General features: G+C 36.0%; 1 protein-coding gene across 1 annotated transcript in view; it reads left to right on the plus strand.

The window, feature by feature from the left end:
* The window catches only part of LOC115947979 (keratin, type I cytoskeletal 9-like), a 25,410-nt gene extending 11,509 nt beyond the window's left edge, over nucleotides 1–13,901 (plus strand). Inside the window, exons 22-43 of the mRNA XM_031057909.1 lie at nucleotides 521–559; nucleotides 808–846; nucleotides 1,123–1,161; nucleotides 1,425–1,463; nucleotides 2,152–2,181; nucleotides 3,609–3,650; nucleotides 4,046–4,084; nucleotides 4,857–4,895; nucleotides 5,151–5,189; nucleotides 5,552–5,590; nucleotides 5,955–5,993; nucleotides 6,563–6,601; nucleotides 7,469–7,504; nucleotides 8,239–8,268; nucleotides 9,189–9,224; nucleotides 9,692–9,727; nucleotides 10,757–10,795; nucleotides 11,213–11,251; nucleotides 12,438–12,476; nucleotides 13,014–13,052; nucleotides 13,312–13,341; nucleotides 13,714–13,901. Coding sequence (XP_030913769.1) covers nucleotides 521–559; nucleotides 808–846; nucleotides 1,123–1,161; nucleotides 1,425–1,463; nucleotides 2,152–2,181; nucleotides 3,609–3,650; nucleotides 4,046–4,084; nucleotides 4,857–4,895; nucleotides 5,151–5,189; nucleotides 5,552–5,590; nucleotides 5,955–5,993; nucleotides 6,563–6,601; nucleotides 7,469–7,504; nucleotides 8,239–8,268; nucleotides 9,189–9,224; nucleotides 9,692–9,727; nucleotides 10,757–10,795; nucleotides 11,213–11,251; nucleotides 12,438–12,476; nucleotides 13,014–13,052; nucleotides 13,312–13,341; nucleotides 13,714–13,812 — 885 coding nt within the window. The 3' untranslated portion in view covers nucleotides 13,813–13,901. The remainder of the gene's footprint in view (nucleotides 1–520; nucleotides 560–807; nucleotides 847–1,122; nucleotides 1,162–1,424; nucleotides 1,464–2,151; nucleotides 2,182–3,608; nucleotides 3,651–4,045; nucleotides 4,085–4,856; nucleotides 4,896–5,150; nucleotides 5,190–5,551; nucleotides 5,591–5,954; nucleotides 5,994–6,562; nucleotides 6,602–7,468; nucleotides 7,505–8,238; nucleotides 8,269–9,188; nucleotides 9,225–9,691; nucleotides 9,728–10,756; nucleotides 10,796–11,212; nucleotides 11,252–12,437; nucleotides 12,477–13,013; nucleotides 13,053–13,311; nucleotides 13,342–13,713) is intronic.
* The last annotated feature ends 1,368 nt before the right edge of the window (nucleotides 13,902–15,269 follow it).

Consider the following 15,269-nt stretch of genomic DNA (forward strand, 5'->3'; position numbering starts at 1 on the left):
TCCCAGCTGATGCTGAGGTGTGCTCTTGAATCTCAAACTCACATCACAAATGTGATAGCACAATTCACTTGTTCAGGTCCTTGCACTTTTTAAATAATTGATTGACTGCAAAGAGCTTCAATACCATGATTTTTCCAGCACTTATTCTAAATGCAACCCTTTGCTTGTTGTGCTGTATGACTTACTTATGAAGGCTTCTATTTTCCTATCATTTTTACATGGCACATATTGTATTTATTCTAATGACACAGACTGAGAAATTATTTTGTTGGACATTTAACTCTTTCAGCTGTTGTATCCTAGAGAATATCTTCCACCAAAAGAGCAATTATCAATAGTCATGAAAGGCATGTGCTGTTTTATATATAAAGACAGTAGATTTTTTTTTTCTTGAACAATCCATGACAGAAAATTAAGGCATGTGGAGAAGGAAGGAGGAGTGCTTTTCTTCCACTCTGATCTTTCCAGTTTTTGGGGTTTGGTTTTTCCATGTAATTTCATTTTAAATACATTTTTCCAGGATTTTTATTCCCCAGGAGGCAGCCAGTCAGGTGGACATGTAAGCATCTATTTTATTTATTATTTGCAGTTCTCTTTCAAAATGGCTGTACTATTTAAAAATTATCCCAATGAGTAAATGACACCAAACCATTAATTTCCTAGAATTTCTCATGACATCTGGCATCATGTCTTGTGAAATCAAATTGAAAACTGTTTGAATAAAAAAATTAAAAATTGTGTGCATAGAACTGTCTTGTTCTCCATAAGCCATTTCAAACAAAAATAAATTGAGTCTTCTTTTTGCAGGGGTCATCTTCTCAAAGTGGCAGCTACTCCAGTGGACAGGTAAATACTAAATCTTTGTATTTTTGACCTGAAGTATCAGTCATACAAAAGTTTCAGGCCTCATATTGTATTACAGCAATTTTTAATCTGTGAATGAAAAATACTTGTTCATTCTTCCTTACATAGCTCTATGTAAAATTCCAAATGCAAGCAGAGTAATCAAAATACAATTACTGTATTAACTGATGTTTTAACATAAGGAAAAATGAAAGTAATAAATATTTGGCATTAATTTATATATTTTAAATATAAAGTAAGTGATTTTTATTTTTTCAGGACTCATCCTCATCTGGAAGCAGCCAGTATGGTGGACAGGTGGGAAATTTTTCTTCTTCGCTGTTATTGTGAGGGGTTTTACCCTCAATGCAAATATTTCAAGAAAATATTACCAGATTGGCAATACCCAAGTTTCCAGACTACTCTGTGGTTTATTTTATCCTCATTGATCTTTCTATAGATAAAATTATGTTCTCAACTAATATCAACTTTTCAAACAGTTAAAAGAGTAAAAGACAATATTTTGTATTTAAATGCATGTGTCACAGAAAAATCTTTAAACAAGAATGTTATGTTTTCAGGGTTCATCTTCCTCAGGAGGCAGCCAGTCTGGTGGACAGGTATGAACTTCTTTCTCCACAGTCTTCAGCCGGGCTTGTGTCAGGGATTCTAATTTATTTCTCTCATCTTTCCTTTACAAGAACTGTCCTTCTTGCCCAAGCCTCAGCAACACATAGTTTTCTTTTGCCATTTGTTATTTGGACATCCTGCAAGCCAGAGTAGCCAGCAGTAATTGTTTGGCACATGCATGCCAGCTCCTGTGCTTGCTTTGGTACTAAACAAAGTTCATGTATATTGAAAGTGTAGACTGAGACACTGAATGGTGAACTCCTGCCCACCTCTCAGTTAGTTTTATCAGAGTAGAAATCACCTGTTTTCTCTGTCGTCTGTAACATGAAACAGTACTGCATGTACTCCAGGTGCTCTGGCCTGTTTAGAAAAAAAAATGCTTTCTGTGGTACTACTCAGATTTTTGTATTCATCCTTTTGCTGCATGTTATTTTTAAGGTAAAAATTGTAGGTAAGAAAATTTGAAGATAAAAAAATGAGCATTTTGTTGCCCCATCAGAAGAATAAGTGCAGGAACAGTTGCATAGGATGAAACAGACTCAGTGCTAGAAGCTGGGCAGTTAAAACGTAGCTTTATGGTTTGTGTGCCTGGGATGGTAGAAGTAATTCGAGTTGTAACTAGGACCCATTTCAGTCCTGTGCTCTTGACATTTTAAACACTTTCTGCATTCTTTACAGGGTGGATGTGATTGTTCTGGGACAAATTCTGTAAGTGCTACTTGTTCATTATACATTTTCTTTTACTAAACTATTTAACTGGAAAAATATGTGAGATCCTATTTATTTCCAACTTAATTATTTTAATGTAGTCTAAATTTTACATTAATTGTTCCTTTGGTGACTTAGATGGTTCTGATAGGGTGCGAGTTATTTCTTATCATGCCAAGATTCAGTGTTACAGAATCATTGAATCATTTAGGTTGGAGAATGCCTCAGGTCCAACCATTAACTCAGCACTGCCAAGGTCACCACTTAGCCATGTCTCTAGGTGCCCCATGTACAAGTCTTTTCAATACCTCTGGGGCTGGTGACTCAGCCCCTTCCCCAGCAACCTCTCCAGTGCTTGATAATCCTTTCAGTGAAGAAATTGTTTCCTAAAATCCAATGTGAGCCTCCCCTGGAGCAGCTAGAGGCCATTTCCCCTTGTTCTATTGCTTGTAGCTTGAGAGAAGGGACCAGCCCCCACCTGGCTACAACATCCTTTCAGGGAGTCATAGAGAGCAATAAGGACCCACCTGAGCCTCCTTTTGTCCAGGCTGAACAACCCCAGCACCTTCAGCTGCTCCTCACAAAGCTTGTGCTCCAGACCCTTCCCCAGCCCCTTTCTCATTTTTGGACCCAATCCCACAACTCAAGGCCCTTCTTTTACTGAGGGGCCCAAAAGTGAGCAAAGATTCAAGGTGGTAGCTTCATCAGTGCCCAATCAGTGTAGGGGGACAATCCCTTCCCTAGTACTGCTTGCTGGCCGCATTATTTCTGATAAAAGCCAGGAAGCTCCAAAGCTGGCAGTGAGCTGCATCTCTGAGCAGCGATGTCAGTTGCTATACAGTGTTTACAGAGATGTGTATCTCTTCTCAAAAAGCCCAAAAAAGATTGCATTAAATAGCAGAATTAATTGACAGAAGACCTATCATGAAAGAAACCTAAAATACTATCCAGTCTATAAAATTGCCAATCGTAAAAATTTGTATCAAAAGTCAATGTTTACAAAATTTAAAACATAAACAAAACAAAAAATGGAGCAACATCTCACTTGTGCTTTTAAGTCCATATGAAATTATTTAAGGACTATGAAATAGGGTAATCCCTATTTTCAAAGCAAATCATATGTGGACAATCAACATGTAGCATGTAAAGGACATTCCTGCACCTTGGAAATACTCTTATTTCCTAGGCAATGAATTATAGGTAGATACAATATGATACTTCATGATTTGTGGTCTTCTGGACCAAAAAAGGGCTATTTTATCTATTGGCAAATTGATAAAAGTAAGTGAAGTAGAAGTGTAACTAATTTCAGGCTGTGATATTCTTCCTTTAAAATGCCATGAAACAGACATTCTAAGGTTTTGTTTCATTTATAGTTTATGACCAAAGACAAAGGCTAATTTTTCTTTTCTTGTTTTACTTTATAGGGTGGATCCCCTACTTTAGTCAGAAGTGATTCCTCTGCAAATGTAAGAAATGTCCATCAGCTTTTAAGCGTGTCCTCTGTTTGCTTTATCAATATAATGGCTAGAGAGGATAAAAAGAGTCAGTGCCTAATAGGAGTCATACACTTGTGAAAATAACCTACTTTGGTTACAATTAAAAATACACACAGGACATTCTTTTTAATTGTAACTAAAAAATGCACACAGAACTTTCATGCAGCGCTCCCAGTTTCCCTTTCCATTTGAAATAGTTTTCACTCAAAGAGAAGTCTTACAATGAAAAATGTTGTTACAAACACGGGTAGATAACAGTGCAAATATTTACTTTGGGAGTCAATTCTATTGGCTTCCTTGAAATTATACAAAAATATCCCCCAAGGATATGGATTTATGTGATTTTATTGCTCTATTTTCCCTAGGGCACAACTTCTTCTGGAAGCAGCCAGTACAACAGCCAGGTAAGCATTCATTCCAAAAAGAATAATTTACCACTGCTGAAAATGATTGTTAATTCATTCAGTTAAATTCAATTTTTATATAGGAAGTGGTTAAAAAGAACAGAAGCCCAGCAAGTGAAATTCATCGCTGACTTAGATATGTCCTAAAAATTATAACAATGGATTTTTTCACCAAAAGTGCCCTGGCTTTGTGAAACTTGCAAAATGAAGCTAAAAATAAACAAAACAAAACAAAAAAACAAACCCAAATAAACCAACCAAACAAGTGCAGAGAAAGAATGAATCAAACTGCATCATTTTGAATTCCTATTTGACCTAATTCCATTACAAAGAAAAAAAAATCCAATTTCCCCTCTTCAAAGAGACCTTTTGTTGTATGAGGTTTCAGCAAATTTTCTTAGTTTGGTTTTCAGAGTCCTGTTAGGTAGCTAATATTTTACTGCTAGCTCTGGCCCAGCATTCTGCTTTCCAAATTAAAAAACCTCATTCTCCAGAAGTGAGCAGAGAAAGAACAGGAAAGAATGTCACTTTAACCTTCCCAACATGTCACACAAACAAAGCACTACATCTTTGCCTTCCACCCTTGTTAAGGATCTCAGGTATTTTCCCAAATTAGTTTGCTCAACTGAAATCCTAATTATTAAAGCATTCTGAAAGCCCTGCTCACCTGTCTTCCCTCTTACCTTGCTCTCTTGCCCATGTTGTCCTGGCAGAGTCATGTTTTTATTTCCATGTTTTAAATCCTAATTCACTCATCTGGTATTCTTTACAGGATTCACATTCCTCTGGAGCTAGCCAGTATGGAGGACATGTAAGTTCTTACTTTTAATATTTTATATTTTTAATAAATATTTGGCTCATATTAAGGACCTCAATTTAATATATCAAGAAAATTGGCAATGGTCTATACTCTGTGGTAATATTGTGAATTCAAGGAAGACAAAAAACTAGAGTTTATTTTGGGATAATTACACACAACCAGTCAAATAAAAAATTACAGGTGTCTCTGTCACTTCTTTCCATGAATTAGATATGCAGAAATAACTAATTATCAATTTTTTTCCAGGAGTCATCTTCTTATGGAGGCAGCCAGTATGGTGGACAAGTAAGCATTAATAGTCCCCATTTTTGTAGTTCATTTACTGTCCACCTGACTGACTATCTTAGCTTTAATTTAATCTAAAATCTTTTCAGTAAATCATTCTCTGTAGTGTTCTGATGCTACTGTCATTAAACAAAACAAGTTCAGATGAAGATAATTATCTACGACTAAGAAAAAATAGAATGTGAAATACTTGGCTGACTCAATTGACCCTTGAAATTTACAGGACTAGATATCATGTCTCTCTGAAATAAATCAGTACTTTATGAAGCTAACCATAATTTTTAAAGCCTCATGAAATGATTCTATGCATTTATGAAGCAGGTGTAACAACGTTTCAGTTTCCATTTTTTGTTTCTTTTCAGGGCTCACGTTCCCCAGGAGGCAGCCAATATGGTGGACAGGTGAATATTCTTCCCTTGTAGGATTTACTACTTTATCAAAAAGATTTGGCAGTTCTCTGAGTAAAAGAATATTTTAAGGAGGTTGGGGTTTGGTTTGGGAGGTTCTGTCCATTTTTTATCTAATTTGTTGCTAAGTATATAATGGTTGTAAATGCATGGGATCCCAGGCCACAGCAAAGTTTTTAAGATGGCGTTTCTGATGCACCATGGTAAATGCAGATGAGCCTCAGCCATTTTGGCACAGGCTGGTTCAGTCCACTCACAGTTCTGGAGTGAAGGAAACTGGGTACTCCTTCACATGGAGCATGGCTTAAAGGAGCACAATGGCATGGATATAGAGATTATTCAATTCTTTTTTGTTCAGGGTTCACCTTCTTCAGGAGGCAGCCAGTATGGAGGACAGGTGAGAATCTCTGCTTGTTCAACACCAAAACTTGGTACTTTTATATTGACTGATAAATTACTTCGTGAAAAATCTGTTTATCTGATAAAAGTTAGGTATCTAAAGATATATGCTTTGAAGCAATACAAAAACTGTGGAGATCTGCTGCCTGTGTTGTATTAAATGCAGTTCTGGCCTTGTTCTACCCTCCAACCTGACCTGTTGCTGTTAAGGTTTCTTATCTCTAACAGTAAGGAAGCAGATTTCTCCCTCCTCTACCTCATTACCTTCAGAAAAATGCAGTATCAGAGTTGATATCTGAAAAGCAGTATGGTTAAAAATAGGAAGAGGGGAGAAGGTGAGGAGTTACTAAGACTCCTCATGCCCCTGTGAAATGAAAGATGACAGATAGAGCTCCTAGTGCTGCCTGGAGGTATAGCCTCTAATACGGAGTGACATATAAAGCAGTAGGCTGAGTGTTTATCTTCCTGACATTTTTCATTGTGCAACAGAAGAAAAAAATAGTGTTTCTTTAAAAAGCTCTTAAAGAAGCTTTTTGATTTGAGAAATAATTGGCACCTTTCCTACAGGGTCCACCTTTCTCAGGTGGCAGACCTTATGGAGGACAGGTGAGAATTGTTTTTCTGTTTATGGGTTGTTTTCTCTATTGTTTGCCTTTTCTTGTTGTTTTGGTTTTTTGTTTTGTTTGTTTGTTTGTTTGTTTGTTTGTTTGTTTGTTTGTGAAAATCAGATTATTTTTTAAAGGAGTGTCTTACAGCAAAAGAGTGTTTAGGCAGAATAGCTGAATATCTGACTCTGCTGTATCAGGCCACATAAGCAAAGTATGGAAGGCTACTGTGAGCACACAGTCCAGGGCAGCAGCACTACTCACACCTGCCTGAAGCTGACTTTGATTCAAACTTCATTGTTCTGTTTAAACAGCAGCCGCTGTAAAGGCTTTCAGTGGATTTCAGTATGGTTATAAAGTAAATGGTCATGTCTCTGTGGCACTTAAATCCAAGGAAGACAAAAATGTGGTTTTCTGTGACAGGTCATGAGCTAAAGGATGTGCAACAAATACAAATACTTTTTCATTTCTTTAGGGTATAGCTTCTTCAGGAAGCAGCCAGTATAGTGGACAGGTAAAACCTCTACTTTCATGGTAGTTGCAGTTTGGGTGCACAGCTCATCAAGAAAACAGACTGGTATTTTTTTCAAAAAAGGAAAATTCTGAGGTAGAATAGCTTTAAGCCAGACTGAAGCCGGATTGCTAAGTATGAGTCTAGAATATCAGATCACGTTAAGACCAAATGACACAGGGGCCTATGACACGGGAAATGTCACAGCATGGAAATGTTTCTTCAACATATCATGGTTTAAGATAATTTTTTGTGTTACGTTTAAATGGAAGCAATTTGAAATTCTGAGAACCACAGAGAACAAGTGAGAATGTTACTCAGTAACACAGAAGTAATTAAGTTGCTCATTTCTTCCAGGGCTTTTCTTCAGGGGTCAGACAGTCTGGTGGACAGGTATGTTTTCTTTCTCTGCACTGTTTGGTTCTGCTAGTGTCATATACTCACAAATTGCTTTGTGTAACTTTCCTTCACAAAAACTGTTTCCAGTCACACATTTAATCCAGATTGGATGTGGAAAGTGAGACACTGGATAGTGAACATCTGGCCACCTCTGAGTTTTACCGCAGTAGAAGTTACCTAATAGGCCTCCACTGGAAGTCATCCAAAGAGCACTGCATGTATCCATAAGATCATAGAGTACACTGAGCTGGAAGGATCCATCAGGATCATCCAGTCCAACTGCTGGCCCTGTGCAGGACAGACCAAGAATGACACCATGTCCCTGAGAGCATTGTCCAAATGCTTCTTGAATTCTGACAGGCTTGGTGCTGTGATCACTTCCCTGGGGAAATTCTAATTGCTCTGGTATCCTCAAGGAAAAACAAAACATAAGCAGTATTACTATTCAGAATGTTTTACTTATCCTATTGTGAGTAAATTTTTACTGTAAATTTTAAATGAGAAGTTAGAAGATTCTATTTTAAAATTTGATTAGTAAGTGCACAGCTAGCCTAAAAGGGTGGGGAAGAGATAAAAAACCTGCCTTTTTAAATGGAGCTTGATAAGCTGATGAGCAGTATTTTATAATCCATTTTCTTAGAGTAGCAGAATATGAGTTTGATTTACTAATTCAGAGGCCTATTCCAATCACAGACCCAGGAAAGTAAGTTTGGTTGTGTTTTGTACAGGGTGGGTGTGTGTGCCCCGGTGGAGGTTCAGTAAGTATTTTTTGTCTTTATATATTTTTCATAGTATGTACACATACTGGAAAATTCCCAAGGAGCTACACTTCTTGAAATAATTCTGTCTGTCAAGTTCTATGTATGATGAAATCTTTTTCCACATTATGCTAAAATGAGCAATTTTGAACCTGCTAAAGGCAAAAATAATAAGTGACTTGCAACCATAGTATTGTATTCAAAATGAGCTACTCAGTTTGTAACATAGGCCTGGGACTTTTCTAAGAATCTGTTTCACAAATATCTCATAGTGTACCTGTTGGGTTTTGGACTTTGCTCTTATAATAGTTATTAACAGTATGATTGAACTAGTGAAACTTAGATTAAAACCTTGGCTTCAGGTGCTTTCAGAATGGGGCAGAGAAACACATTTGGAAAAGTTAAAGCTGTTTCCATTTTTCTTCTAATTAGTATATTTCCTATTTCTTTGTAAATTCCTGAAAAAAGAAAAGCCAAAAAACCCCAAACATATAAAATCCCCTCTACTGTTTTGCTGAGATCAAGTTAATTTCTGAAGGAGGGTTCAGTTACCTTGGTTTTTTTCAGTAGTCAAAAATTGCTTCTCTTTATTGGTCTATGTAATCAAGCAAAATGACATGCCCAAGTATATAACCCATGGTATATATGCCATGCTGAGAATCAAAAGTGTTGAAAACAAGACATAAATTAGAGTTTATATAAATAGAAATTATATAATAATCATCATCATCATCATCACTTATATACACATTATATATATACACATATATTCCTTGTCATATAAATCAAGATGAATCAGAATAATAGTAAGCAGTGTAAATTACTTGATCACTGCAATAGGTCAGTTTGTTCTCTTGGATTTCCTCTGTGTGACACTGAAGTTAACACAGAGTAAACATTGCTGTTTCTGTTGAATGCAGGGCTCTTTCGCAGGAACCAACTACCATGGTGGACAGGTAGGCAGTTTGTCTCTAACATTTACACAGATTAGTTCCTCAGAAATAAACATGGCTCAGTTATTATATGTGCCAGCAGCCATTAAATATTGAGCTCAGTTTAGTCACAGAGATAGGTACAATAATTCCAGAGAGTGCATGGGGCTTTTATTCAATCACACTTGACATTTCAGTTATATCCTTCTATATACAAGAGCCAAGTTTTTACTTTGTAGTTATAGAAGCTTTCTTGCCTTAAAAGTTACTGAAGAATCATTCACAGGGTTCATCTCACTGCATAAACCAACAATATGATGTGTGCATAATTAGTCATTTGCCGCTGCATTAGTAACTGTGTAAAGTTCTTCCAGTTAATCAGTGTCATGAGTATTGTTTATATTATATTAGGTCCAGGATCTTTTTTTGCCATTTAAAAATTTGTTGCTATTAAAAAAAATGTTTATAAAAAAATTGCATTCTTTTTATAGGGTTCATATCCTGGAAGTAATCAGTATGGTGGACAGGCAAGCAAATTTTCTTTGTTTTCAAGATCTTCTATTTGCAATTTATCAGCTGAAAAAATATACAGTACACATACTGCCAGTTTTTTAGGGTCATTTTACACCTAATAAATATTTGAAAACAGGGACTGTCAGTAGCTGGAGTCTACTCAAAATGGAGTAGCATGAACAAATTTCCATGCAAAGAAATTCCATAGATCATTATTTTAGTTGTTTTACCTCAGAATGCCTCTTATCTCAAGTAATTATTTTAATATTTACACTAAATACTTGGAAAATTTGGTACAGAATAAACCAATAGATACTGCTTAAAAATATAAATTCAGGTGTGTTGCACACAATAACACCACTTTCCTTTTCAAATCACCTGAAGACTTCCCCTTAAGCATTCACCTTATACAGACTGTTTGCCATTGATTCAGAAATGTTACTAGTGCAAATAGCTGACAGATTAAATGCATGACAAACTCAAAAGATGGAGCCTACTTTTCCTTAGTATTACTGTGTTTGCAATGTCTCACTTTACCATAGTAAAAATATTAATTGCTTTTTACTCCACTGGCAAGCATTGGTGTTCAGTATCACTCTATTAAAAAGATAAGCTCATGTAGAATGGAGAGGATTCTTAACACTGCAAATTTTTTTTTTCCCAAACTACCTATTTGGTAATATTAACAATGTTTCTATAATAATACACATGGTGCTCTCTAAACATGCCTGACATAGTAGAAAATCACACATAAAGTCTATTTTTTTTCTCTTCAATAGAGCCATATGTAAGACACTTTTGATCAATTTATTTATGGAACAGAACAGTCTCAGCAGGTGTTTTGTGACTGTTTGCCCATTTTATTACTTTCAGCTGTTGAAGAACTTGGAGGCATTAGATCAGAAGTCTTTCACTGCATCTTTTTAGACTAATATACTTTCCAGATTATGACTGAGATATCCTGTAAGAAGTCCTGTGATGTTTCATTTTGCACAGAATAACAAAAATAACCACTGTTAATTTTCTTCACTTTTTTTAAATAGGGATCTTACCCCTCAGGAGGCAGCCAATATGGTGGGCAGGTGAGTATTCTCTTCCCATCCCATCACTTCAAGCTCTTTCCTAACACACTTTCTAGATCAGGTCAGTTACTTGATGCTGACTGATACATTAATTTGGCCATTTTATTAATTTTTAACAGTGGAGGTAATACAGATCTAAGTTGTTTCAGTAAGGTGAATAAAAGGTTTGGTTACAATGAGTTACTGCTCAGAGTAAAATATTCTTTTGAACATACTATAGTTGCCAGGCTGTATTTTATAACAGTGCTTTCTTAATTCTTGTGGTGTGTAGTACAGAGTGTAAATTTTAAGCATCCCATTTACCCTTTTTTGTTCAAAGAACACCCAAATAAACTTGTCCTAAGTACTGCAGAAATTATTTCAAGACAGTGATAGACGATTTTACATTCAATTAATACAAGTTTGATTGACTTACAGGGCTCATATCCTTCTGGAGGCAAACAACATGGTAAACCAGTAAGTACAAAACATTCATTTACCTTTCTCTTTTTTATATGCCTGCTGAAAAAAACCTGTATCAAGTTAGTTATGGACTAGACAGTTAGAGAATTACTTTAATATGCAAAGAGTGGCACATGATTTACTTATCTGGGATACTCTCAACAAATGCAAACATGATGTTTATTTTCACACCATTTTGAGACAGCACTTTACTGTGTAGCTGAACTAGTAATCACAGAATGAAACCACTGGATTTGTGTGTGTGTGTGTGTGTGCATGTGTAGTTGGTGTCTGAACAGCTATTTCTGTTTAAATTCATCATAATAATACACTTTGTGCTCAGAGATCAGTTTTCCATTGATTTTGTATGCATTTGTCTTAAGTATTTCTGTCATGCTTTGAAGAAAACACTTTCTCTTTTCAAAGGAAATAATAGTTGCCATTTAACTATGCATATTTTCAACTTCTACCATTTCAGACTACTCTTTTTACTGTGTAATTTGGACCTCACTCTTGCCATTCAATGGCAGTTCATACAAATGTTTTAGCTTATCTCTTATAGAAAAGATGTACTTGTTATTAAAAAGTGATCATAAATGTTACATTTTCTAATACATGAATCCTAAAGGTGAAACATTTTCGGTATGTATTTGATGGCATTTCTTAAAGACTTAATGATTGTAACATTTCATGTTGGCAATGCCATTCAAATAAGCAGAGCCACTTCATGAGAAAACTGAATAAGATGCTTTCAGAACATCTAATTTTTCTGTACCTACTTTTATTTTCACCTACCTTTCTTATTAGAGGTTCCTTTAAGTAGGGGCTATATAGTAAAGGCCTCTTATAATTTGCCTTTTTTTGTTGGTGCTTTTTTTTTCCCCAAATGTAACCATAGACTGATACCAGGAGAATTATGGTTTAATTGGACCTTATTATTTTTTCTATTCCATATATTAAAGACAACTATAAACCAGTTCTTTTTTCTTGAGAATTTTGCATAAAATTTTCCAATACAACATTTGAAAGAACACACATCACAGAAAATGTTAAATATATGTATTTCAGATAAGATTTTGCCTGGGATTTTTGGATGACTGGATACAAAACAATGTTCATTCTTCTCTGGTCTTTAATTACAGATAGAAAGACTATTTAAGCACAAATAGATTTAGAGGCAAAAACAGGTATCTTTTTTCAGGGTTCCTCTTCCTCAGGAGGCAGTCAACAAGGAAAGCCAGTAAGGATATTCTTCTTTCAGTATTCTGCAACCAAATTAGAAATGGGGATATTGGGTTTTAAGATAGGCAACAATGAGGGTAAAATTTTAAATTATGTTACAATAGTAAATGTATGAGAAAAATTATCAATGAAAATTGGAATATTTTGCTGAAGCTTGAACCTTAGGATGAGGCAGCATTTATTCCTCCCACAGCAAAGTTTTTTAGTCATAGGAACATGGTTGGGTCATTCTGATAAGAATGATGCATTTAAATATCAGGGTAATTGTTTCAGTTTCCAACTCTGTAGTTTGGACAAGACACATTGCTTTGACCCATTCCTCTGAAACTCTTCCTGGAATAAAAAGGACATAGCTGTGCTTATTTGAGACCATTCAATTCAAACAGGGGGGAAAAGTGTAGTGAAAATGGTAAATCCAAAATCACTATCAGACCCTCTAATATCCAGGGCATTTTCAAGACTGCTGTGTGCTCTTTGGACATGGTCCACTGCAGCCTTGTATGACAAAATTAAATGGTTCATAATTATTTCACAGGGTGGCTCTGGCTCAGGAAGCACTTACTCTGGGAAACCGGTAAGAATACTTTCATCACAGCACTTAAATCTTCTTTTCTCAGTAAACAAAGAACCTGGGTGGTGTGTAGAGAAATTTTGGGATGACTTGGTCTGAAGAGAACATGCTCTGTTAATATTAGTTCAACCTTCCTCTAGAACAACTAATAACCACGCTGTGGGTTAAGCTAATAAAATCTTGTTGATTACAGGGAAAAAACTGTGTTAGAAACCATTGGCTGGGAGCACCTCTATAAATTTGTTTGTTTGTTTGTTTTCAGCAATCACCTTACTCAGGCGGCAGTCAAGTGGTAAGAACTTTTCCTCTGTAGTTTCTACTGGTCTCTTCCTATAAATGTCACAGAAAACTGAAAGCTGTCAAATTTCCTACATCTGAATAAATGTTGGAGAACACATGTGCAACATAATAAATGAAATAGTCTTAACAAAAATGACGAAAAGTGGGACCACATAGGTGCTTTATACTTTTGAGCCTATCACTGAAAAATATGTGTTGATATAAATGTGGCACATGATCTTTTGACATCAGAATTGTCCATGTAATAGACAGGGCTAATAGAAAAAGATTTCTCTGAAAATGTCCATGCTTTTATAATAGCAATAAAGAGAACTATTTAGGAATGGGTTTATCAAATTTCTCTCTCTCTTTTGTTTTTTTATAGAGCTCTGCTGGGAAACACTCAACTCCCCAACTCCTGATGTTATTCAGTGTTTTGAGTGCCTTTGCTCTCTCTGCTGCTGTATCAAAATGGTCTATATGAACTTCTGTAGTGTTACTTGGCATCCTAAACACTGATTATAATCTGTATTATTAATTACTTAATGTATAAAAAAATACCATTAAGTCAAATTGGCAGATGCTACTTGGCTGTTATGTTGCATGTCTAGCTGGTATGTCATGTCCCTCATTAGTTTACCTCTGGGTTTAGTCATTAGTAGTTATCATTAGTTGTGTCAGTGTTTTAGGCATCATTTTAAGAGAGCATATGGTACCCTACCTATAGGATATGTTTTTATTTCCAATAGGGAATGCAATGAACACCTACATGAAATGATTGGTGTGACAAATGAATACTTAGGGAAATATTTGGTTATTAACCAAAGTGGACAAGGTGAAGTAAATTGTTGTATATGGAAACTGAGCACTGTGCCTGGTAATCATGGCATAAGCATAAGGTAAGGCTAATGTAAACTAATGATAAGCAGTTCTCCATGGGACAGAAGAAAAGATACTGAAGTAGTATCAGAGTATTGGTTTTAGTATTTTGTAATCAAATGCAAATTCAATATGGAGATTGCAAAGCAAAAAAAAAAAAAAAAAAAAACCAAAAACTTCACAGGACTGAATTTTTTGGGTTAATAAAAGTTTATTCATTAGAAAAATGAAACAGATCAAAGACATTATGAACTCCATTCAAACCAACTGCAAATACCTAGAGTTCTGTAAAGAAGCATATGAGGCACATGAACCCCAGATTAGCCTGATGAACTAAAATCTGCTGAAAAATAAAGCCTTTTTCCTTGGAAGGAATAGAAAAATAATTAAATTCTTAAAACGAATACAATCTTGGCTCCCTTTTTCAACTATTTAGTTTAACCTGTGATACACCGTGTATCTGAAAGGTTAATTTCGTGAATGCATCTACAAGCAGGTAGATGAGTGTGCTCGCTGAAATACCAGGGCCTGTTTTTGAGTTCAGCAGCAGTTCCACACCTTGCAGCAAACTCTTCTGCAGCTCTCAGAGCCACCTTCTGTTTGGTCTTAACAAAGCGCATTCTCCTAAAGCATACTTCTAATGAATGTGTTATTGAGCATGTGCCTGCTATTAAAATGACCATTGTTAATAGCGTGCTTTTCTGTCACGGTTTACAATTGTAATTGGTGGGAGAGGTTTCCATCCAGGTTCTCCTACCACCTTCCGTGGGGCCAGGATTTCACCCGGTTTTGACGTGCAGCACTACCCTTTGCCAACCATCGCTAAATCAACCTGCAATTGATGCACAAAGTTATGCCTGCTTACAATCTTCAAAATTCGGTGGACAATTTGTTTCTTGGACAACACAGTAATGTTCTGTTTGAGAGGCCTGTACTTTAATTCGAACCAGCCCTACCATTCTCTAATAAATTTGTGATGGGTTTCATAGAAAACGCGGGTGTCAGTGGCTGCCGAAGTGCCCCGCTCACGGTTGGGGCGGATCACGGCCGCTGCCCGGGCCG

Source organism: Geospiza fortis, unplaced genomic scaffold (genome assembly GCF_000277835.1).
Source record: "Geospiza fortis unplaced genomic scaffold, GeoFor_1.0 scaffold403, whole genome shotgun sequence".
NCBI lineage: Eukaryota > Metazoa > Chordata > Aves > Passeriformes > Thraupidae > Geospiza > Geospiza fortis.